The sequence below is a fragment of the Pollicipes pollicipes genome, unplaced genomic scaffold (assembly GCF_011947565.3).
Source record: "Pollicipes pollicipes isolate AB1234 unplaced genomic scaffold, Ppol_2.1 Scaffold_4002;HRSCAF=4701_pilon_pilon_pilon, whole genome shotgun sequence".
NCBI classification, from domain to species: Eukaryota; Metazoa; Arthropoda; class Thecostraca; order Pollicipedomorpha; family Pollicipedidae; genus Pollicipes; species Pollicipes pollicipes.
The window spans coordinates 33,974,384-33,997,179 of NW_023596420.1; the positions used below are offsets into that span (position 1 = coordinate 33,974,384).

A 22,796-nucleotide genomic window follows, 5' to 3' on the forward strand; every position below is an offset into this window, starting at 1 on the left:
ACCGGGTGACTGTCAACGGCTTTCACCGACAGCTCACGCTTGGCATCTAGAGGAGCTGAAGACCAGATCGACAGCGAATCGGTCCAAGAGAGTGTCCCACATTTACGTGAAGCGTTGAACTAAATAACCACTTTGAAGATCATTTGGTCCTGTTCACTGTCCCGTCCTTCATAAGAACTTAACTCCTCTGGTTTCTAAGCTATACGCCCACGAATGTGCAGACTGTTTCAAGGTCACCCAGGCATCCATGGCGTCATGACGTCCTCTAAATTCTGCTACTTCATCGGTCAGGAAGGGATCATGGCCCATAAATCTATAATTGTCGAGGCGTTCATATTTGGCGCCCGCGAGCACGATTTCCAAATATAACGACCATCACTTGGCTTTCGATGTTGTGCGAGGCGTGATCACGCATTCAACGACGCATTAAGAAGCGTATTTACTGCACAGAGAAATTGCGTTGTCCAGAACAGTCTTTTCCACTTGTAAGCATACCAGTATGTAAACGAGAGCTTATTTCATCATATCTGACGCTTGCTGCGACATCCTCAAATGTAGAACTCGTTTTCAACTAGCCAACGAGCAGTACCGCAGCGCCCACGCGTTGGAGACGAACAAGCAGGAGACCGCCGCGCGTGCGAACGCATCTAGTGTTCGTCCTAATGGATGAGCTCTTTACAGCATCTGTCATCGGATTCCCCCACTAGTGGCAGGGCGGGTTCGAGTCGTCTAAGGCACTCACCGTTTGCCATTGACCGAGATGATCTGCGGCTGGTGGAAGTGCCCGGGCCCACGATCAGGTGACGTCGGTGGGCAGGAAGGACCGTGCCGCGCACCGCGGCACCTCAAGCTTTCGCCGCAAAATCCTACTTGACACGGAATTCCATGATCATATGATGGGAGCGGGGGCCATGCAACGAGCGCTGCTTAGAGTGAAAGGCGATCAGATATTTATCCGGCCGAGAGGCCCGGACTAAATCCAAACAAAGCCACTCGCAATTGAAATAACCTTCCACTGCAAATGCAAACTTGCCTCTGGAAGCATTGCAAATATCATGCGTTTCTCAGCAACCTCGTGGGTTCGGTCGATTGCAGTTCTGCTTTATGCTCTAGGTAAGATATATAACCAAATTAAACAAAATATTTAAACACTAAACCTGACATACTAAGTAACAGTGATGGCACCAAGCCGCCTCCCTTCCAGCGTAAACACTGACGAGCATCAGCCAAAGCGCAAACAGACAAGTCATAAACATTGTACTGCGCTTCGCAAACTATCCATTTGATACCGATCGACGGCTGCCACGCCCATGCTCGTTAACGGCCGCGGCTTGGAATCGCTCATCCCAAGCGCTGGTGATCGACCATGAAGAAAAAAACATTGCCGGTGCTTCGTTCCATCGCATTTCTTTCCATAATCCGGGCTGCTGCCGGCGGCGATCATTGATCCACCGCCGTCGAGGGCAGTGCGATCGGTGCCCGTCCCGGTTTCGATCCGCGGGCAACGCCGTCGGTTGCCGAGCAGCGGCATGAGCCAGGTCTGAGCGGGACACGCGGAGGCCGTCGGCACATCACGCCGTCAACACAGTCCGCCCGCCGTATATTCGCACACCGCGGAAGCTCATGCCGAGGCAAGTCATCACACATAGCCCAGCGCCTACCTCGGCCAACAGGACGTGGCGAGTATCACAGCGACGAAACGCTTAAAATGGGTCACCGCTCAAGACATAACAACCGAACGTTCAACATTGCAGCATGCCCGAAAGAAGAGCACAGCGCTGGTGCGTCCCACGCCCACCCTTGCCATCCACACACTGCACACCACTACTAGTCAATCTTGATGGAGAACGAGGCACCGCACGAACAACCCTGCTCCGACTGCGGATTGTCGACGATGCGGAACGCCGACCGAATCAGCTCCTCGTGGTAGTCGATGGTGGCGCCGCGGATGTAGCCGAGCGAGACGTGGTCGACCAACACGCGCGCCCCATCCCGTTCGAGAACGGCGTCGTCAGGCTGCGGCGCGGCACCGGCCTCAGCCAGGCTGAACACGTACTGAAAGCCGGAGCAGCCGCCACCATCGACGGCCAGCCGCAGGCAGGAGCCGTCGGCGGCCAGCCGGCGGAGCTGGTGCACACACGCCTCGCTGAGCCGCACCCCACCGGGGTCGTCCGACCCGTCGGCCGGGCTCGCCGCAGCCGAGCTGGCGGATGGAGCGGACGCGCTGACAGCCGAACTGGCAGATGGAGGGGACGTGCTGGCGGCCGAGCGACTGGCTGTGCTTGAAAGGCGAGCCAGCCTGTCAAACAGTGAGAGTGTGTATCTTAGCTGAGGCTCTTCTGAAGAATGTCACACAAAATGTGGAAATCCTACACCTGCATACTAAACCCCTATATGCCACACAAAAAGGCAGTATGCAGACACAATCTTCCTAAATTTCCCTCAGAACAATAACTCTCATACAACACACCATTGCAAATACTGATCTACCATAACCAAACCTTACACAAACTGTTGGTGTCCATAGCATGCAAAACCTCAGCCAACTTCAGCTAACACCATTCCCAGTCTCATGCTTGTATATTGGTGTTAAAAGCATGACTTTATCTCATTTTACCTACATATCATGAGAAACATTGGCTTGGGTTTAACTCTTCTCCCTGTGGGCTTTGACTCTCATTGTTCTGGTGTTTGATCTGGAAAATCTCATTAACTGGCTAATCAGCCCACCAAAACACAGTTGTCAGCTACCACCATAAAATTTCAAAAGTAACATGACAACTTGCACATTGAATAGATTTTGCAGTATATATAGCTGCATGAAAAAGCTACAGTATTTAATTTATAGTTTATTAGGCTAAAACACTTTGAAGCGGCTAATCAAATTTGCGACTGCCTCAGCTCATTACTTTCCAATTTACTTACATACAAATACATATTTCAATCAGCAATCATTGCTTTAAATGCATGCAATTAGACAAAATCTTAACGACATTCCAAACAAATGTTTAGAAATCCAATTGTTGGCAAATGGTGTACACAAAAATGGGTATCAGACATAATTGATAATGTGGTTTGAGATGGCAAGACCACAAAAGTAAGGCTCGATCCAATATCCTGCTATTGGCCATGCACATTTACCTGGTTAACCAAATTGCTCAACCACAAAGCTTCAGACCTTCCAGACTGGAAATTATGCTATGCACATCAGATGAACCATTCTACCAAGCTGTGAACCTTTAACTGTTAGCACAACCAAATGATATTTGAATTCCTGCATCAGAATTATAGTTTTCTAGTTCTGTCTGATGCAATTTAATCACAAATAAATCTACAGAGCAAACTGTAGCAGTGGTGGGGACAAGGGATGGGCAGGGGGAAGACTACTTCATTTCCGGAGCTATTACTTGGTTTTCTTGCATTGCATAAAAGAAACATCTAAAACCAAAGTCATAACTACTATTTAACTCCATTTACGGACGACACGACGCGTAGATAAACAGTCTATCCACACGAACGTTAAACAAAACGTGAAGCGCGCGGCTGCTTCGAAACAGACGCAGCTGCTCTTACATGCTCGTTCACAAATGCACGGACAGGAGATAAATGAGCCTGTAAACATGCATTAATCGCTCTACACAGTTTTACAGAACACCCTGTCCTCACCTTGATACCGAAAAAAGTATGTCTCTGAGGAACCTGCGCCCAGCAGAATGCGCCGAGCACGCCGCCATGTTTTACTTAGTTTTCTTCTGCTTTTAAGACTAATATATCCTACTGATGTCCTCTCGTATCTTTATTTTGTACTATGATGATGAAATAGTTTGATTATCTTGTATGATTGAAATTACAAATTCGTTGAAAAAAGTGTATTTTGACGTTATTTTACGTTCATGTCGTCTATTATATTTCATCTCTAATGCTCGACCTTTAGCTTATAGTAGAAGGTACTAATCTGGTAGTCGTTTTGTGAAAACTGGAGAAAACTCTCAGCCCCTACACACAGCAATGGGTGGATCGAATATAATCGGGACGGGTGGCCAGTGATCTGTTGTGTGACTGTGGGGGCCGAGGGGGAGTGTCGTTGAAGTGCGTGGACTCTTTCGTGTCTGGGATTTCTAAGAAGATGAAGAAGTAGCTTGGACTTGAAAATGGCATTGGAAGTGTGAACTGTGATACATACTCTTTTTTATCGTTGAGCTTTGTGAATCATCCCCATGTTTACGGGTAAACTGACTCTGAAAGTGTGCGAAGCTGTAGATCTTAAGCCTACCGACTTTCAAACAAGACACAATGTAGCTATAAAACCTGGTGGTGAGCAGACTGTAAGCCTAGATCCTTATGTGTCAATAGATGTTGATGAACAGTATATAAACAGATCAACCTCAAAATCAAAGACACTCTGTCCTATTTGGAATGAATCCTTTGAGACAGAGTGTGAAAATGCACAAAATGTAGGGCTTACAATTTTCCATGATGCTGCAATCCCTCCTGATGTGTTTGTGGCAAACTGCATTATTCCATTTGAAGATGTGGAAGACAAGAAGGCAGATATCTGGGTAAGTCCTAACATGTGCTGTTTCCAGCATAGTTGGCTATTTGATAATACCTTACTATGTACCTTTATTGCTGACCAGTGGAAGTGCTTTGACTAACATGAATTTTAAGCTCATGTTTTGTGAAGGGCTAAATTCTTGAAAAAGAAACATCCTAAGTGATGTAACTATTCTTGAGTAATATATTGGTGTGTGTAATTGAATGAGAATATTGCTTAACTGGGTGTAATTGAATGTGAGTGCTGTAATCAGCTTGAATAGCTGTGATTGGTAATGTATTAAATCTCCATGTCTGATCACCTGTGGATGTACATATACTGTCACATTTTTCTACATGTTTTGACAGTTGTAATAGTGAAGTTCAAATAAGCTGATATTGCAACAGTTTGCTGTTGTGTGCTTAAGTCTGACCAAAGTTTGGTTTGCATTACACATATCTCACTCAACTCTGCATTTACCATGTTTTGGTACTCCTACAGTATGAGTTGAGTTGCAGAATAAAGTTAATGGTCCAGTCACTGGAATGGAGAGCAATGCTTATGGTACCTTGCTTTATCTTAACTTCTGTTAGGTAGCTTGAAATAATTGTTTTCTCATTATGGGTGATGGGCATGTTTTATTTTGTTCATAACAAAAAATGTTCCCAGTTTTATTCACCCAGAATAGTATATTTTTAGCATTCTCGACAAACATGACTTGTGGTTTATTTAGTGGGAATACATGCTGGAAAGCAGTGAACTGTTATTGCCTATTTAGTAGAGACAACTACTGGAAAGCAGTGAACTGTCTGCCATAAGGGTTCCTAACAGGTTGATATGTTATGATGTTAACCAGGGAAAGTGATTATGTCATCTTGAACAATCTAGTATTGACATTGCACTGCATGTGTGAATAAATAATAAATTTTATTAAGACATTAAGACAATAACTTCACCTTAGATATATGATCAGGTAATTAATTCCGAAATCAAGTGAAGCTACCACAAATATGTATCATTCTGACCACCAAATTTTGATATCCTCATATTATCTGTATCAAGCTTTGTGTATTTACTCAATGAATAGGAGGATATGTCATCAAGCAACTTGGTAGTCATAGCATGACTAAAGCTAATACAACTTTTGATTATGGTTCTTTGTGTCATATGACTCATACAGCTGAAGTGTCAAAAGCAACTATGCTGCTCCATAAACATACACAGCCCTGATAAGCTAGAAAATATGGTGAGGCACACACATCATTTTAAAGCCCTGCATCAAAGGACTGCTTAACCTTATATCTTGAGAAAATTATCTGCACTGCAGAGCATTGCCCCAAAAGTTGGGTCAAGAACATAACATCTGGCTGCAATGTTGATGATGCTCATTAACTATTTTTCATACTTTTGGGGAACTTGGATTGATTTGTTTGTGATGTCAGCTAAGGAATCTCACATGCCTTATGCATTATTGAAAGCTTTCACCATTCTGTCAAAATGTCCTAAATTCATGATCATGGGTTTAGTTGGCAGTGCAATGAAGGTAATTTGGCTAGGCTCTGGCCATTTGTCCAGTGATACTTTTGGGCACAATGTCTGGCCAGGTCTCAAATGACCATCAACATCACATTATTTGTTAAGTATGCTCTTATCATTGGGGCTTTTTGTTGCACTTATCAGCTGAGTTTTTTGTACCTGTATGCCACCCTTACAGGCAAGCTGACACTAGGAGAATCAAGCCTGAACCTTGGTTTCTCATGTGCACAGCTTAGCCACTGTAGTACTGGCACCACATCATTAGGTATCTTGTGTGACCAGTCAACATGTGCATGATATGAATGAACCAATCAACTTATTCAGCAAAGCTATGGGGTGGATCAGCTGGTGAGGTGTGGTTGTCTCGGGCAGGTTATAGGCATGACTGGCTTGGAGACCACATTGTAGCAAACCACATCTGGCATCACATTCTTTTGTGAAGTCACCGCTGGCATGATGTCATTTTCCCATCTTGTCATTGCTGGGTGTATAAACATATCTTTATGGCAGGATTTAGCAGAAAGGGGCACCAGGCCCCCCCCCCCCCTGTCTCTCTCTGCACATGAGCATGCTGTTGGCCACAAGGTTGTGAGCAATTGGGTTGGTTCAATTTGCTGGTTCAGTGGAAGACCAGCTCATTTCTGGGATCTGGGCATAGGTCATCGCCTAAAACGTGTTCAACAATGTCGTGTCCGAATTGTTTTCGCCATTGAAGCCGTTTTTACAATCAGTGCACAACTTCAACAAAAAACAGTGAATGACGTCATAGACTCAGTTTTCCACATTGTTGCCAGACTACCTTCATGAAAAGTCGCCATTGATTAATTAGATAAGGCAAAAGGGTACAAGGTTAATTAAGGTCGTGCAGGCCCAGGAGGTGATACATAAGGAGGTTGTACCTCATTGCCTGAACACCCATCTCTTTCGCCCAGCACTCGAGGAGATATGAATAGCTGGAATGAGAGGCGCCCACACCCCGTGTACTGACAAGCTTGAGTGATATGTTGCCGTGTGATAAACTTTTGGATAATTGTATTCAAGTCATGCAGTACTCCACTGAACCCGCTTAACACGGTGGGCGAGGTCATTCAAGTGAGCACGTGGCACATGCGAACCGTCAGCTGAACAGCGGCCCAGGGGCAGGACGCGCTGTTGAAATAGCGCCACGGCCCCGCATGGCAGCAGCCGTCAATGTAAATTCGCACGGTCCGGTTCACGCAGTGAAAGCGTCGTGAACTGAGCTAACCGGCGTGAGCGTTCGCATCTGGTTGGGAAGCTGATGGCGGCGTCCGGTACTGAACGTTGCGGTGACTTTCGTGCTAAGGGAAGCCGGTGCAGATTCATTGAACGTGCATATTCATAAATGGTCATGTCTCGTTCCCTCAAGTGGTCAGTTCGAGAGACACGCGCAGAGGTGTAAGCGTGCGCGCCGACTTCAAGATGCCACGTCGTGTTTCGGTGCTCGACCGTCCCGGATAGTCCGGCACTGCCTGTGCTGCTCGGTTGATTGACGGTCGTTGGTAGACATCTGTGACGCGGGGATATCCTGATATACGCCAAGGGTTCGGCTATGTGTTGGCTTGGAAACACGCGTGTCCACCTGTTTCTATGCATTCTCCAGTGTGGTGTGGGATTTGAAGTCTGCGATCCTGGGCATGAAAACACAGATTTTAAGGTGTCAGGTGTTTGAAAAGCAGTTTAGTATGATTTTCGTTGCTTCCAAAAGCTATGACATTTAAATAGAATGATTTGGTTTTATTTGCAAATGCCACAGTCATCGCGCATCACAACTGAACTCAGCCTACGGCATGTCACAGGTTACAGGAAGGATGCGGCCAACTTGTAGGAGGGGAATGAAGAAGACATTGTCTTGGATGAGGGATATTGGGCAGGATACCATTGGCCAGCAGCTCTGTAGATATGATAACTGACCATTTCTGACATTTATGTTGGCATGCAAGCCTGTTTCGGTTAGACGTTACAGCAGTACTATGAGGTAATCTACAATGGCCTGCATCCAAAATGCCCGCGCTGTGGCCTGACATGCGTGTCACAAAGCAAGGCAGTGCAAGGTACCCGCATTCGCACCCGCGCCCACACCCGCACCCGCATCCGCACCCACACGCGTACCCGCACCCGCACCCGCACCCGCACCCGCACCCGCACCCGCACCCGCACCCGCGCCTGCGCCCAGTTTTGTTAGGATGTACAAAGTTGATGAGAAAAATCACATTCACATCATCACATTCCATCACATCAGTCATCATATTCAGTCACATCACATTCGGAGCTCTGGGTGAAACGGTGTGTATGATCAACTAGGAAAATTGGAGTCTACCTCCCCCCCCCCACCCATACACACACAAATAGGGCCAAGGCCCCCTCCTTCAGCCACAATGACGACAGAGGCAGTTTGCTGTTGAGTTACGACGCTCTGGCGGAACGATTTGGGGACTAGATAGGAAATACCTTGGGATCAGACCCGCATATATCGTCGTCGTCATAAGGGCTAAGAAAGCCCTTATGACAACGGCGGCCTACCCTAACCACGCTGCTGACATCACCAGTTTACTGTTGAATCGTGACGTCATACCCGAGAGCGGTTGGGTGCGGGCTTTCAGACATGTGTGGCACAGTATTCTGTGCATATCTTACAACACTTACCGCAAGACGGCTGGTTCTATAATTGGTGACAGGAAGGGAAAGTCCCCGGGGAACGGACGCCCGGGAGTGTGGAAGTGAACGACGCCTGGGGTGATCGGTCAACGTTGCCAGATGCCCTGTAGGTAACCGCAGCGAGACTGGTCTACCACATTAGGACATCACCACGCGGCTCTTTCCATTGGGGATACTGCCATAATGCACGTGACTGGCGCGTGGCAAACCAAGATAATCAAAGAACAGTCACGTGCTGCATTGAACTGAACTCTCAGGCATATACAAGAGAGTGCAAGACAGTGTACCCGATAAGTTTTCGTTTCTTGCGGACTGACGAACTCCCATGAGAGAATCGTAGTATACCATATATGGCGTTTTTCATAGTCATGGTGTTCATTTCATAACGAAACTCTGCATAAGAAAATGACGGACAGGGCTCATCGGAAGCGCACGCTTCTTGAAAGCATGTTATGAAGCTGCATAGCAGATTCAAACCAGGCGTGTACCGACACAGTTCTACAAGCACAAGCGTGCGCACGTTATCATGCCCCAGATTTATCCAAAAACAATTAACTTTGGGCGCTTGTTCCGTGGGTTATGGGACGATGACGGACGATGGCATATCGCGCATTGGCAAATTTATAATGTCGGCACTATAGCTTACTAGTCATCACCAGAATACCGTGGGCACCAGATGTGCCTGGATCCCAAGGGTGGACCCAGTTTCCATAGGGCTCCACCCGTATTGGGCCGAATCCTAAGCTTTTTTGATCTTCAGGCAAACGATGTGTGCCTGGAGACCACTTTGAGCCACCTGGCCAACAGATATGTGCCGGTGTGGATTCTGCGTACAGCTGCTGTTGATTGGCCCTTGCTGGACCTTTAGGTATCCCTTTCCCGTGGCGCGGCACGGTGCCAGTGGCAGGGAGCAACAGCATGCTAAGTATGTCCATTTGTTGCAGGTCATGCTGGAGCCCCAGGGCAAAATTCACGTTGTGGTGTCCCTTACCAAAGCCAAAGGTGAGTCGTGGACCAGTTTTCAGCTGTATGCTCGCTTTTTTAGCTGCTGTGTGGTAATAACAAAGCTACGCATGACAAAACAACTCATTTTCTTTTTCATTTTCACTGCCTATTCGGTGGGGTGTTAGAAAATGCACTGACAATGTTGTCAGAAGCCTATTAACCAGTCCAAGTTGTTCTAGAGTGAAACGCAGGGATACGTTTGACTCGTTTCTCGTGTCTTGCTATGTATAGTCGTGATCTAATGTAAGGGTTCTTCAAAGGGAGAGAAAACGAGAGGGAGGTGGGAAGTGGGTAACCATCCTGTGCACATTCCGCCGCTTAGCTCTTCCCAGACACCCCGTTGTCGCTGGTCTTCCCTCGACTCCTCGGTGATGCCTTCGTCCTAAAAATGCAGGAGCCCTACCGAAAATGCCGAGCACACCATGCCACTTTCTCGACACCTCTGAAGCTGCCTTAGGGGTATCAACATCTTCCCAATACTTTCGTGACACCTCGCTGACACCCTTTGAGCACATCTGACACGATGCGATGCCCCTCGCCGCCCGTTTGACGTCCCTCTCCGCCTGTATGACGCCCCTCGCCGCCTGTATGACGCCCCTCGCCGCCTGTGTGACGCCCCTCGTCGCCTGTATAACGCCCCTCGCCGCCTGTTTGACGCCTCTCTGACGCCGACAGACAACGAGGATGGCTCGCGCGCGGCGCCCAAGCGCGAGTTCAAGGAGCGCGACTATGGCTTCCGCCTGCGCCGCGGCGCCATGCGGCGACGCGTGCACCAGGTCAACGGCCACAAGTTCATGGCCACGATCCTGCGTCAGCCGGCCTTCTGCTCCCACTGCCGCGAGTTCATCTGGTCAGTGCAGTGGGCTGGCCAGGGCGGGCGTCAGTGGGCGGCAGCGACGGCGGATGTGGCCGGGTGCCGGCGCCACTTGCGCAAACTGGTGCGCCGCTGAGGTCGTGGAGGTGACGTCATGCCGTGTTCATGACGTTGCGTGTGGGCCGGCGTGGGTGTCACTGATTGGTGGAAAGCCTGGCCGCCCAGACTGATGCAAGCGGAGAGTCGAAGAGCGGCGTGATGCACCCCACGGATCATCACATTTTTTTCCCCGCGCGAACGCCGACCAAAATGTGTGGTGTATGAATGCGGTGGGCGCTGTAGATATTTTATGTCCTATGTGGGGGCGGGCTCCAGGTTAGTTGCGGGCACTGACAACTTCCTCGTTCGCCAGGGGACTGGGCAAGCAGTGCTATCAGTGCCAGGTGTGCACGTGCGTGGTCCACAAGCGATGCCACGAGCTGGTGGTGACGCGCTGCATCGGCGTGCGCCAGACCTTCGACGAGGAGGTAGGCTCGCGAGGCCGCCCCGACTAACGCTCCTCCCGCACCGAGCCCGCCACTGCGGCTATCGGGGAGGGGGCTCGGTCCGGACCCCCATCAACGGCGGCCCCGACTGACACTTCTCCCGCACCGAGCCCACCACTGCGGCTATCGGGGAGGGGGGCTCGGTCCGGGCCCCCATCAGCGGCCGCCCCGACTGACACTTCTCCCGCACCGAGCCCACCACTGCGGCTATCGGGGAGGGGCTCGGTCCGGCCCCCATCAGCGGCCGCCCCGACTGACACTTCTCCCCACTGAGCCCACCACTGCGGCCATCGGGGAGGGGGCTCGGTCCGGGCCCCCATCAGCGGCCGCCCCGACTGACACTTCTCCCCACTGAACCCACCACTGCGGCTATCTGGGAGAGGGCTCGGTCCGGGCCCCCCACCAACGGCTGCTCCGACTGACACTTCTCCGCACCGAGCCCGCCACTGCGGCTATCGAGGAAGGGCTCGGTGCGGGCCCCCATCAACGGCCGCCCCGACTGACACTTCTCCCGCACCGAGTCCACCACTGCGGCTCTCGGGGAGGGGCTCGGTCCGGACTCCCACCAGTGGTGGCCCGGTGGCCGTGCTGGCGGCTCGCTTGATGTTTTGGGGAGAGGGATGGGTCCGTCTTAGGTGTTTCCCAATTCGTCGTGCTTGCGCACTGCGATACGTGCGTTCACAAGGCCGATCTGACCATGCAAGACGCTGGGTGGCGTCTGTCAAGTGGCCGGTGCTCGCGGTGCGATTAAAACGGATTTGCCGTAAATTAATCGTGGCTTTTACAAATGCATGGGACCCTGCTCACCTTGGACATGGCGGGGTGCCGCGGTCTCCTGTCGGGTGGGTGATTATGATAATACGCACACGTCAGGCCGCATAGACTATCACGCTGGTTTACTATCCGTTAATCCGGAACCGCACGTTAGTTTACCATCGTCCCACCCCGCCAAGTGGTTTCAAATAACTACATCGTGTACATGCGTCAAACTGGTTGGATACCTCGGGGCAGTGTCTTCAAAAACAGTGGTTCTGGTGTATCCGGAGTAGCCTCGTCCGTGTCTTCTAAGGTTGGCGTAGGATGCTTGCTCGCCTTGGAACCACAGCACTGAACCTGAAGCTCCCTCACACCTTATGTTTTATCGTCCCAGCCGTGCGCCGCGATACAGGCGTTGGCTGAGCCACGGGTGCCCTCTCGTGGCCCCCGTCTGTCCCGCCTAATGTAATGCTAACAACACAACGGAACCTGGGCCGCGGTGTTTTCCCCGCAGCTGGCCCGTAAGCCAGCACGCTGTCGCGCGGCGAGGCTGTGGGTGTTACCCTGGCCGGTCGGGCCGCTGCCGGCGCGCTATCTGAGGCACTGGCGACTCTCTGCGCCGCCAGCCGTCCTCACACCGGTCGTGTCGCTCGCAGGGTCTGGACAAACGGTTCAGCGTGAACGTGCCGCACAGGTTCGAGGAGCACAACTACAAGCGCTTCACCTTCTGCGATCACTGCGGCTCCCTGCTGTACGGTCTCATCAAGCAGGGCCTGCAGTGCAGTGGTGAGGGGCTGCCGCAGCGTGCCGAGAATCCGGGCCATCAGCTGGCTAACGCGCCAGTGAAACCTAACATTGCGAGTCCCAGTTTCGGCACACAAAGCATTGAATAGGCCGCGATGTAAGGCCAGTATGTCCGCCGTACCTTCTTTCTGCGGTGGGAAGCGCAGATCTCCGGTGACCAAGTGCCCATGGTGACGAGCCTCCTGCAAAGCGCCCACTGCGGGACACGTGCCTGCGGGACACTGCGGCTCGCGGCGGCGTGGTCGACCCGCGGCCACGGCTTTCCGGCTGGGGCGGTGTCTGCTCTCGGCCATGGAGCCTCCTCTGATGACCCTGTCTTCTGTCGCCCGCAGCGTGCAACCTCAACGTGCACAAACGATGCCAGCGGAATGTAGCCAACAACTGCGGCATCAACACCAAGCAGCTGGCCGAGATGCTCACCCGCATGGGCGTCTCTTCCCAGAAGCTCAATCAGCGGAAGAAGAAGGTACATGCCCGGCCAGCACTATCTGGCCCTGGCTGCCAGGCTACTCTGGTGCGGTGGTTGACTTGGACGCGCTGTCGTTGCGGTGCCTTTGCCGGAGCGAACGCGTCATCTATGCCATCATATACACTGACCGACGCTATGTGCGTGGCGTCCTTAACGTGCGTGGTGAGGCAAATCATGTGCTAGCCGTGTACTGTCCGCTGCGCCCTTTCCTCGGCCGTCCGTTGGCTGCGAGCCGGGAGCCCGCGCTGTGACGATTCGATGCCGAGTTCACGCTCAGCTGGCCTGCTGCTCGTGCGGGCTTGTTGACGTCGCCGCCCGGCCTGCATCGGCGGAGGTGCCCGCACCCCGGAGAGGTTCATTCGCAGTGGCAGTGCTGCTGTCGGTTACACGCGGCGATGTATTGTCTCTGGTGTCCGTCTGCGAACGTGTCACACCACCGCCCCCGCCGCCGCCGACCGATTCCTGTTCACCCGTCTGCGGCTACCGTCTGCCCGCTTGTGTAGCTGTGGCCGCCCCATCCGGCTCCCGGGCTGCCCCCGCCTGACGCATCCGCTGCCCTCCACACCGCCAGACGTCGATATCGGTAACGAAGCAGACGAAGAACGCGGCCGGCGCGTCACCGTCGGCGCCGGCCATCCCCGAGGGCGAGGAGGGCGGCCAGCGCTCAGCCGAGGATGAGGAGCTCCAGCTGCGGCTCGCCTTCGAGAAGGCCATGGACGCCAAGCAGGGCGGCACCGCGCCGCACAAACACGAGACCAAGGGTGGGTGCCGCGTGCGCGCTAGACCGGAGCTGGCGCGGGGGACCCTGGACACATGGAGCTGGCGGGAGACGCGTACTGGGGCAGGGCTCTATGGGCGGGGGAACGCTCCCGAGGCCGAGGCCCCGTGGCACGAGAGTGCAGCGGCGGCGTCGCCCGCGCAAGGCGCGCCAGGTGGCTAATGAAAGCTGAACAGGCGGAGGGAGGGTTGGATTAGCGGGCCCGTGAGAGAGCGACGCTCACGTGGAGCCAGGACGGCGCTGCCGGACGTGCCGAGCCGAGCCGAGCACCCGGGGTCATTATTATGCAGCGTCCCTAAGCAACACCACGGGGCTGGGTAATGCCGAGGCTGACGGCTTGGACGGGGCACCGGCGTCCTGCTGACGGCTTCACAAGTGGCGACGGCGTACACAGAGCGCTGTGCCAAGCGACCTTGACTCGGCGCCAAACGCTCGCCCCGTTTGGCGCGCTTGCACCATCGTCTGTATGTTCCGTCGCACGCGTCGCCGGCTTGGTGAGCTGTAACAACACCAAAACTGGGCCGGTTTTCAAATATGTCGTTTACGTGTCCGGCCGTGTTTTCACGGGTCATGCTTCCGTCTGGACTCGGCGTGTGAGCTGGTCGCTGGCCGTCGTTCGGCGGCAGCGGTGTCTGATCTCCGGCTGACCCCCGCGCTTCGCTGACCCCGGCTGACCGGCCCCGCAGGCGGCCGCTCCAATCTGAACCTGAAGGCCGAGGCACACGCCCGGCGCATGGGCATCGAGGATTTCCATTTCATCAAGGTGCTGGGCAAGGGCAGCTTCGGCAAGGTCATGCTGGCCGAGAAGAAGGGCTCGGACGAGATCTACGCCGTCAAGGTCAGCACTGGCCGGTGCAGGGCCGGTGGTATGGGCGGAACTTGGCCCGGGCAGCTGTCGGCCGGCCGTGCATTACATCGGTCGGCCGGGACGGTCTGCTGCCAACGGGAGAGTTGCAGAGGCCCTGACGTAATGCGATTGGGACCTACGATTTTATTCTAGCTGAAGATGCAGAAAGTTACGGCGTGCTTGTCGGGTTCCTGTGGTGTCGCTCTGCTTGTCGGAAATTTTGCCTTTGTGTTGCGCTAATTGCGCAAAGTTTTAGTATTGGCGCTGTCCTCAGGGGTGCGAGCACGCGGCAATGGTGCTGTCATTATGTCAACAGTTCGGCTGTGGGTGTTTGACCAGACAAACACAAAAGTAGCAGCATTTCAGTTGTTGGGGATCTGTTGGGACGACATACTGCTTTTGGAAACAACTTCCTTCAGTTTCGTGGAAAATACAAGTTGAAGACTATTTTGGCAGACCCACTCTTGTTCAGTCATTTCATGTCGTGTAGTCCACCTCCGTTATAGTCATTTTATTTCCATTTTATCCTTCTTAAATGATGTGTATGAATGGATCCACGACACACTAAAAAATAGCTGCATTCGTCGGTAATGTGCCGTCTTCTGGTCTGGGTTCTGATGCCACCTGCAGTCGTTCCCTCGTGGACGCTCCTGATGCACACTGTCCGGTAACATCAGGCCTGAGCGAGCCTCGTCTCATGCAAGGAGTGCTTAACGTTGCCGCTGCCGCCGCAGGTGCTGAAGAAGAACGTGATCGTGCAGGACGACGACGTCGAGTGCACAATGACCGAGAAGCGGATCCTGGCGCTGTCGGCCAAGCACCCCTTCCTGACGGCGCTGCATTCCAGCTTCCAGACGAAGGCGAGTGTGTGGTGCGGGCGCCCGCCTGGACCGCAGGGCGTCAGGACTAGGGTTTTCGCCTGTCTGGACTCCCGACCCCGACTTCTCGCACGTCACTTCTGTCCTGCACTTCGTAACACTGGGTATCAAATTTGGCGTAATTGACTCGAGGGGCAGGTGTTGTGCCGTAGTTTGTTTTACGGCGGCTTGTTTTGTAATAAAGATGCATTTTCCGAGGGCGGATTATAGTGCCGTGGGACAGCCACGTAGCTCCACATAGTTAAGCCTGCTGGCGATATTTCTGGACTCATAGTGACCCGCCCTTAGATGTCGAAGTCCGAGTCGCCATACACCTTGGATGCTCATAAAAAACATTATTTGGCACCACCTGGATTTCCCAGGTAGTGCCTGGTGCCTGGATTTCCGCATATGCTCTCCTCTGTCCCCGCCTGTTGTCGTCGTTGCCACGCCGATGCGTGGCGGTAAGCTCACTCTCGCGCCAACCCGCCCGTCGGTGGTCCCCCCGGGACTGCGCCCGAAGGCGGCGCGCCGTTCGATGCCGCACCTCGCCGCTCATCTCGCTGTAACGGGTGCCGCTGGCCGTGCTCGTCTGCTGCTGCCGCGCCGGCGCTGGCGGCCGGCCCTCTCACAACGCCGTCCGCTCCCGCTTGCGCGCAGGACCGGCTGTTCTTCGTCATGGAGTACGTCAACGGCGGCGATCTGATGTTCCAAATCCAGCGGTCGCGCAAGTTTGACGAGCCGCGGGCGCGCTTCTACGCCGCCGAGGTGACGCTGGCGCTGCGCTTCCTGCACCGCCACGGCGTCATCTACAGGTGAGAGGCTCGCGCCCGGTGTCGGATGGCGCGCTGAGCAGGCTGCGTCAGTCCTGTGCGTGTCTGTGTGTGCGTGTGCGTGGGGGATGGGGGCAGGTCGTGCACTTGAGAAGGTGGCACCGCTTGGCACCGAGCGAATCTACATGTGGGGACGGCCGGTCGCCCCTTGTGTTGGGCGGGTACGTTCATGTCGACTGCCATCCGGCCGCCGATGGTCGGCTTTCTTGTCGACGAAGCCCACCGTTTCGTTGACGCCGGGCATTGGCGCGGACCCGGCCGATACGGCAGCTTAGCGGGCGGACAGGAAACACCACATATCCTGTCATTCGGCAAGCGTCACGTATCGCCTCGCCTTCTCCACCTTGGATCGGCTTCGGCAAGGCTGCGCGACTTTCAGCGCGGGTCGTTGGTGTGAGGCTTCACCGGACTGGACGTGTCTGTAGATGGTCGGAATAGCTGTGCCCGTGTCGGGACTCCGCTCACCCTGCGATTCCATCCGTGGCTGCAGGGATCTGAAGCTAGACAACATCCTGCTGGACAGCGACGGCCACTGCAAAATCGCCGACTTCGGCATGTGCAAGGAAGGCATCGCCAACGGCAAGACCACCAACACCTTCTGCGGCACGCCGGACTACATCGCGCCCGAGGTGGGCCCTCGCGGCCGAGCTGGCACCGACTGGTCCTGCCCACACCGCTGCCGTGATGCGTTGCTGCTCTCTGTGATGTCTGCGAGCTAGGCCGGGCGAGATTCACGCAGGTTCATTGGTCGGTGCTAGTGACGTGGGCAGCGGCAGCGCAGCAGATCGTGCTTGTATAATGCACAGCTGCATACTTGTGTGGTAACAGCTGGAACATTTCGCTCCCTGTCGTCTGAACTGTTCTGTTGTACCCGGACCAAACTAGACGGCCTATTCACACCAAGAGTTCTGCTCGTCCGCGGACGTAGCCAGTTCAGCTGTTCTGGCCTGCTAGTCCCGTTCTGCCCCTCACTGGCTAGCTTGTCCGCGTGTGGTGAAGCGTTGCCAGCACCCAGACCCAAGCTGCGCAGCCTCCTGGCGCGGCCTGACGGACGCGCCTGCCGTCGCCAGATCCTGCAGGAGCTCGACTACGGCGCCTCGGTCGACTGGTGGGCACTCGGCGTGCTCATGTACGAGATGATGGCCGGCCAGCCGCCGTTCGAGGCCGACAACGAGGACGACCTGTTCGAGAGCATCCTGCACGACGACGTGCTCTACCCCGTCTGGCTCAGCCGCGAGGCCGTCTCCATACTGAAGGGGGTACGTGGCGTGTCAGGCCCGTTGCCGAATACCGGCCTCGCCGGCTGGCGGCTGGACGTTATTACGGTCCCGAGGCTCGCTTGTGAGGAGTGTATTTCAGGAGCGTCCTCCGGCAGTGTCGCCCGCTCTGGCGTCGGTCGCGGTGCGTGCCGCCTGCGGCCGGCGGCAGGCGGGCGCCTGCGGCGTCGGTCCGGCCGGCCCGCGGCGCGCGGGGGCTGTCGCGCCCGGCCGCTCCACACAGCCGGTGAGGCGACCCTCCGACCGGTCCGCGCAGCCGACCGGCAGCTGGCGGCGGCGGCCGGCCGGGCGGACGGCGCGGGCCCCGTCCGCGCGCCGCGCAGGACAGGGCGGGCGACTCGACCGCGCGAGGCTGTGGGGTCGGCGGTGGGACGGGGGTCTAGGTTGGCAGTCTGAAGGTCACAACCGCGCTACATGTTTGGTCGAATCATTTGAAGCCCTGCGGCGACATGCTGTTTGTCTGTTCGGACCAGCTGAAAGGTGTCATTGGGTCAGCGTCGAAACAAGCCTTCACATCGCAAGGGCTGGCGGACTTTAAAGAGCTTACCGACATCAAAACCGCTTCTACTTTTATTACATTCATAACACTGCGTGTAGGGACTGATCTGTTTCGTTTGCTATGAGCATGTTTATAGAATGTCACGGGCAGCAAATTGGCGGTTTGCGAAGTGTTTATGCAGCGAGATGTAGTGTGGCCAGGCGTAGCTTGTTGTGTCTGTAATCAGGGACCGTGCGTTTAGCGTTTGAGATTTTCAATTCCGAGACTCGTCCCTGTTTAACGGGACTACTTGGCGTCGACGGTGACCCAGGGTCTCAAGGCCGTGGTTGTCCTTACCAATAGCCGACGGAACCTGCACGTGGCGGGACCTCCCACCGGCCATTTTGCCTCAGTAGGTGCAGCAACTGAGTCGGACATTGGCGCCGTATGTGAGATTGATTCTGAATATCGTAGCGACTGCACCCTAAATTTCAACCCGTTTTTATCCACTCGCGTCGCGCTACGCCACGCAGGCGTCCCTGATTTGTCCTGGTTCATGCGCTGCTGCAACCGAAGCTGCCTGTGTGGACGGTGATCTCGCTGACGCTGCGCGGTCTGACGATCGCAGCGTGCGCGTCTGGGCCCGTCCCCGACCACGCGCCGCGTCCCCACTGACCCGCCGCCCGGTGCCCGCAGTTCATGACCAAGAACCCGGCCAAGCGGCTGGGCTGCGTGTTGGCGCAGGGCGGCGAGGAGGCCATCCAAGCGCACCCCTTCTTCAAGGAGATCGACTGGGACGCGCTGGAGGCACGCCGCGTCAAGCCGCCCTTCAAACCGAAAATAGTGAGTGGCCGGTGGCCGGCGGCCGGCGGCCGGCGTCGCGCACCGAACCGGAGCGCCCTCGGGGCCGCACGCGCTGGTCACACCAGCTTCCTGGGAAACGGCCGGCCGTGGCCGAGGGGGCGAAGGGGGCGGGGGCTCGGAGGTCCGTAAAGAACAGAGCAACCCAGAATACGAGTCCCCCGCCGGGTGGCCGGCCGGGTCAGCCGGCCGCGAGTCCGCGCCTCGCCCTAACGGAGCCAGCCTCGCTCACGGTGTTGATAGTGTGTGTGTGTGCTGAGGCTCAAGCCGGGGTGCTGGGCGGTGGGGCTGTGTAGGGCGGATGTGTGCCGCTGCCTGGCGTTGCGCACACGGAAAAAGTTCGTGTGCTGTTTTCCTTTTTTAAAGGGTGATGGATTCGAGGTCCACGCCCACTGTGGTGACAAATGTGGATGTCTTACGCCGAGAAGTCAGGGTTCCGTGGCGTAAGGAAAGACATCACATCTTCCACCAATCGGAGGCAGTACTTTGCCGGGGTTACCGAGTGATTAAGTGTTTCGATGTCGGACACTTGACGTTATGTTTATATGTTTGGATTTTTCCTCGCCTGTGGGGCGGAAGGCTTATATGTAACACATCAGACGTGGGAGCCCAAGAGGTCTGCGAGACAAAGTATCATTGGAATTTATCGCGAACCAAGTATAGGTGTGTTTTGGGACGCATTCGGTCGGCATATAATCTGATAATTATTCGGAATGTTGGAAATTCTCCAGAAGGAAGTCCGGCACTGCCATTGCGGGTGTTTATCGCAGATGATGAATTCGTTGCGAGGGAAAATCCAGGAAAGTTTTTGGAGCATGGTCAAGACGGAGATTCTTTTTTCTCCATGCGTAGCTATGACCGCTAGCTTTGCATGGCGCATGAGAAACAAAACATAGGAAGAAAGAAACAAACACAAAAAAATTGTTTGCTGTGTTTCGAGAGGGAGGTGATCAGGTGATCCCGTTCTCACGCGTCTTATTGCGTTCGCAGAAGGGCAAGAAGGACGCCGTCAACTTCGACGCCGAGTTCACCAAGGAGGATCCGAATCTGACCCCAATCAATGTGGACATCATCAAGGCGATCAACCAGACCGAGTTCGACGGCTTCTCGTTCGTGAACGCCGACTATGCCACGCACCGACTGTGAGCGGCGTCGCACCGAGGCGGCCGCCCTGCCGGCAGCGGCTGGCCGCCCCCCCCCCCCCCCCGTTAGTCTCCCTCTTGCCGCCTGTCTGTGTCCCTCGCTGTCTCTCCCTTTCTCTCTCTCCCTCTCTCTGTCTCTGTCTGTGCCGCTCCGAGTGCGTGTGCGTGCGTGCCGTCTGCCGACCCCGTGTTGTAGCTGTTGCTCGTGCTGCGCCCGCGGTCCGCGCTCTCACCCGCGGCCGTCCGACCCATGACCTTGCCGTGACCGCTACAGGGTCGCTCTCTCCGGCCGCCGCCGCCCGCCCTTCTCGAGATGATTTGTTATACTTTTAGATTGTTTTTGCTACTTGGTTTTACGGAGGTTTCGTGGCGTTTTCTAGCGGCGCGCACGGCCGGCGCCGTGGCCGCGCAGTGCGGCACGCCGGGCCGCCCCGTCTGTGTCCGCGACAGGCGGCGGCCGGCGCCGCCGCTGTTGTTACTCTGGTAGAGCCGATGCGTGAGAGCGCGTCAGTGGTCGTCGTTGTGCGTGTGCGTGTCGGGGCGGGCGGGCGCCGCCACCGCGCCGCCCTCTGGGTCGCGTCTCCCCACGGCCGAGAGGGCCGCCGTCGCGCTGGCGCCGCCCGCTCTCCCACGAGCCGTTGTCGCCACTTATTCCGTGTTCGTATAGACGTGTGGTTGTTGTTAGGTGTCGGGGCGGCGCGGCCCGCGCCGGGCCACCGACCGGGCGGCGCGCGGCACCCCGGCTGGAGCTCTAGCAGCCGCCGGCCGCCCCGGCCGCCGCCGCGCGCCGCGCCGCGCCCCCTCTTACTAGTCAGACGACATGGCTTGTAGCGTGGCCAGTGGCGCAGAGGCGCCTCAGCGGGCGGCCGGGCGGCGAGCTCTGACCGCTGATCTCGCGCCGCCGTCGCGCCGCGCTGGCCCGCGCCGCTCCCCCGCTCCACCCCCTCCGTTCAGTTCGTGCGCCAATACCTTTTGCTATACTATGTATCTACTGTATCTCTGTTTGGCAGACCCAAACTTTAATAAATCTTTAATGTGTACCGCAGCGTGTTGGTCGTGTGGCAATGATGACGACGAAGGCGACAAGAAGGCATCGGCACAGTGCGCGCGGAGACATTTCAAGCGCGACCAAGCCTACATTGGGCGTGCGTCGCGAGTCAGAGCGAACAGGTCGGGACACTGCTCAGCCAATTTAGGATTACGACAGCGCGTGTCCACGGGGTTGCTGCAGCCCGGCCGCGAAGACTAATGTAAACAGCCCCGAGCAGCGCTGGAGTGTCGGTTGTCGGCCGTACGGAGGGATAAACTGTAGACTTCGAAAGTCGCTGCATTCCGAAGAATGCGGCCAATTACGCACACAGGTGGAATTTTACACCGACATATCATATCTCATGTCCAGCTCGAATTTCGTACCGGTGCGTCATATGCCTCACACACTTGCTTCCGTGCACGAAAGCTAACAGCGATCAGGTAACTGCCGCGCATTTAAGCCAGAAACCTAGCCCATTTTTTAAAAAAGATCTTGTCCAAACCTTTTAAATTGAATTTCTGGGACCAGAACACACGCTGAGCAGTACTTGTGTGAGCCATGTCCCTTCCATCCGATCGTGCAATTCCAGGTCAGCGGCAGAGTTTGGTGCCGAGCGGTTTAGGCGTCGTCATGCTCGGCACGGTCCGTCCTACCCTCTAACGTCACCTGACATTTCGCACGGCTGCTGCCACCGACCGCAGATCATATCTAGCAAGGGCAAAAAGCAGCGCCTAAAATGAATCGAACCCACGCCGCCACGGGTGAGTGCATCAGAAGCCAGGCGCTTTATCGAGCTGCGTTACCGGGACGAAGTGAGCCTCTGGTAGTCTTCATAAGTCACGCTCCGAACGCTCTTCTGTTCTGGGATTTCGCAGCAAGAGGCACAGAACAATGGTGCGGAAACCCAAGAGGGCACAAAAGGCGCGAAGTCAAATGATGTTTTGTAACGACGTCGTTTGCGGCTCTGCGCAGTAGCAACTCGATCGCCCTTCTAGGAGAGGACTGCTTCGCCTCGTCCTCCCTGGGGAAGTCGCCGGACTGGAAATCCCGGAACATTGGGAACGAGCGCCGTAGTGCACTGTTGGACCCAGTCGACACAGGTGGGTCCGCAGCAGGCCGGTGTCGGCCCAGCGCGCAGTGACTTAGTGGCAACAATGGTCGGCGCGAACCAGTCTCGCTCGCGGCCCCATCTGGCTGACATGGGCAGTGACTTAGTGGTAACAATGGACAGCGCGAACCAGTCTCACTCGCGGCCCCATCTGGCTGACAAGGGCAGTGACTTAGTGGTAACAATGAACGGCGCGGACCAGTCTCCCTGGCGGCCCCATCTGGCTGACAAGGTCATTGACTTAGTGGCAATAATGGACAGCGCGAACCAGTCTCCCTCCCGACTCCATCTGGCTGACAAGGGCAGTGACTTAGTGGTAACGATGGACAGCGCGAACCAGCCTCCCTCGCGAACCCATCTGGCTGACAAGGGCAGTGACTTAGTGGTAACAATGGACAGCGCGAACCGGTCTCGCTCGCGGCCCCATCTGGCTGACAAGGGCAGTG

At 55.2% G+C, this 22,796-nt stretch overlaps 2 protein-coding genes across 3 annotated transcripts; one reads left to right on the top strand and one right to left on the bottom strand.

Annotated features, from left to right (window-relative positions):
* Positions 1–1,386: 1,386 nt before the first annotated feature.
* LOC119094617 (iron-sulfur cluster assembly 2 homolog, mitochondrial) lies at positions 1,387–3,751 on the bottom strand. Of its 2 annotated transcripts, XM_037217705.1 has the most exons (3): positions 3,469–3,495; positions 2,622–2,717; positions 1,387–2,299 (listed from the first exon to the last, which is right to left on the bottom strand). In XM_037217705.1, coding segments are annotated over exons 2-3 (474 nt in total). In that variant the 5' UTR covers positions 2,624–2,717; positions 3,469–3,495; the 3' UTR covers positions 1,387–1,827. The 2 variants fall into 2 exon arrangements, with proteins under 2 accessions (XP_037073600.1, XP_037073599.1); XM_037217704.1 differs by lacking the exons at positions 2,622–2,717; positions 3,469–3,495 and adding an exon at positions 3,667–3,751.
* Positions 3,752–3,979: 228 nt separating this feature from the next.
* Positions 3,980–21,252, top strand: Pkc98E (Protein kinase C). The gene is made up of 14 exons (XM_037216165.1): positions 3,980–4,559; positions 9,691–9,748; positions 10,427–10,601; positions 10,978–11,092; positions 12,523–12,652; positions 13,003–13,136; positions 13,711–13,900; positions 14,604–14,755; positions 15,499–15,624; positions 16,282–16,436; positions 16,945–17,083; positions 17,525–17,713; positions 18,906–19,052; positions 20,061–21,252. The coding sequence occupies exons 1-14, from the start codon at positions 4,218–4,220 to the stop codon at positions 20,214–20,216; spliced, it is 2,208 nt and encodes a 735-aa protein (XP_037072060.1). The 5' UTR covers positions 3,980–4,217; the 3' UTR covers positions 20,217–21,252.
* The last annotated feature ends 1,544 nt before the right edge of the window (positions 21,253–22,796 follow it).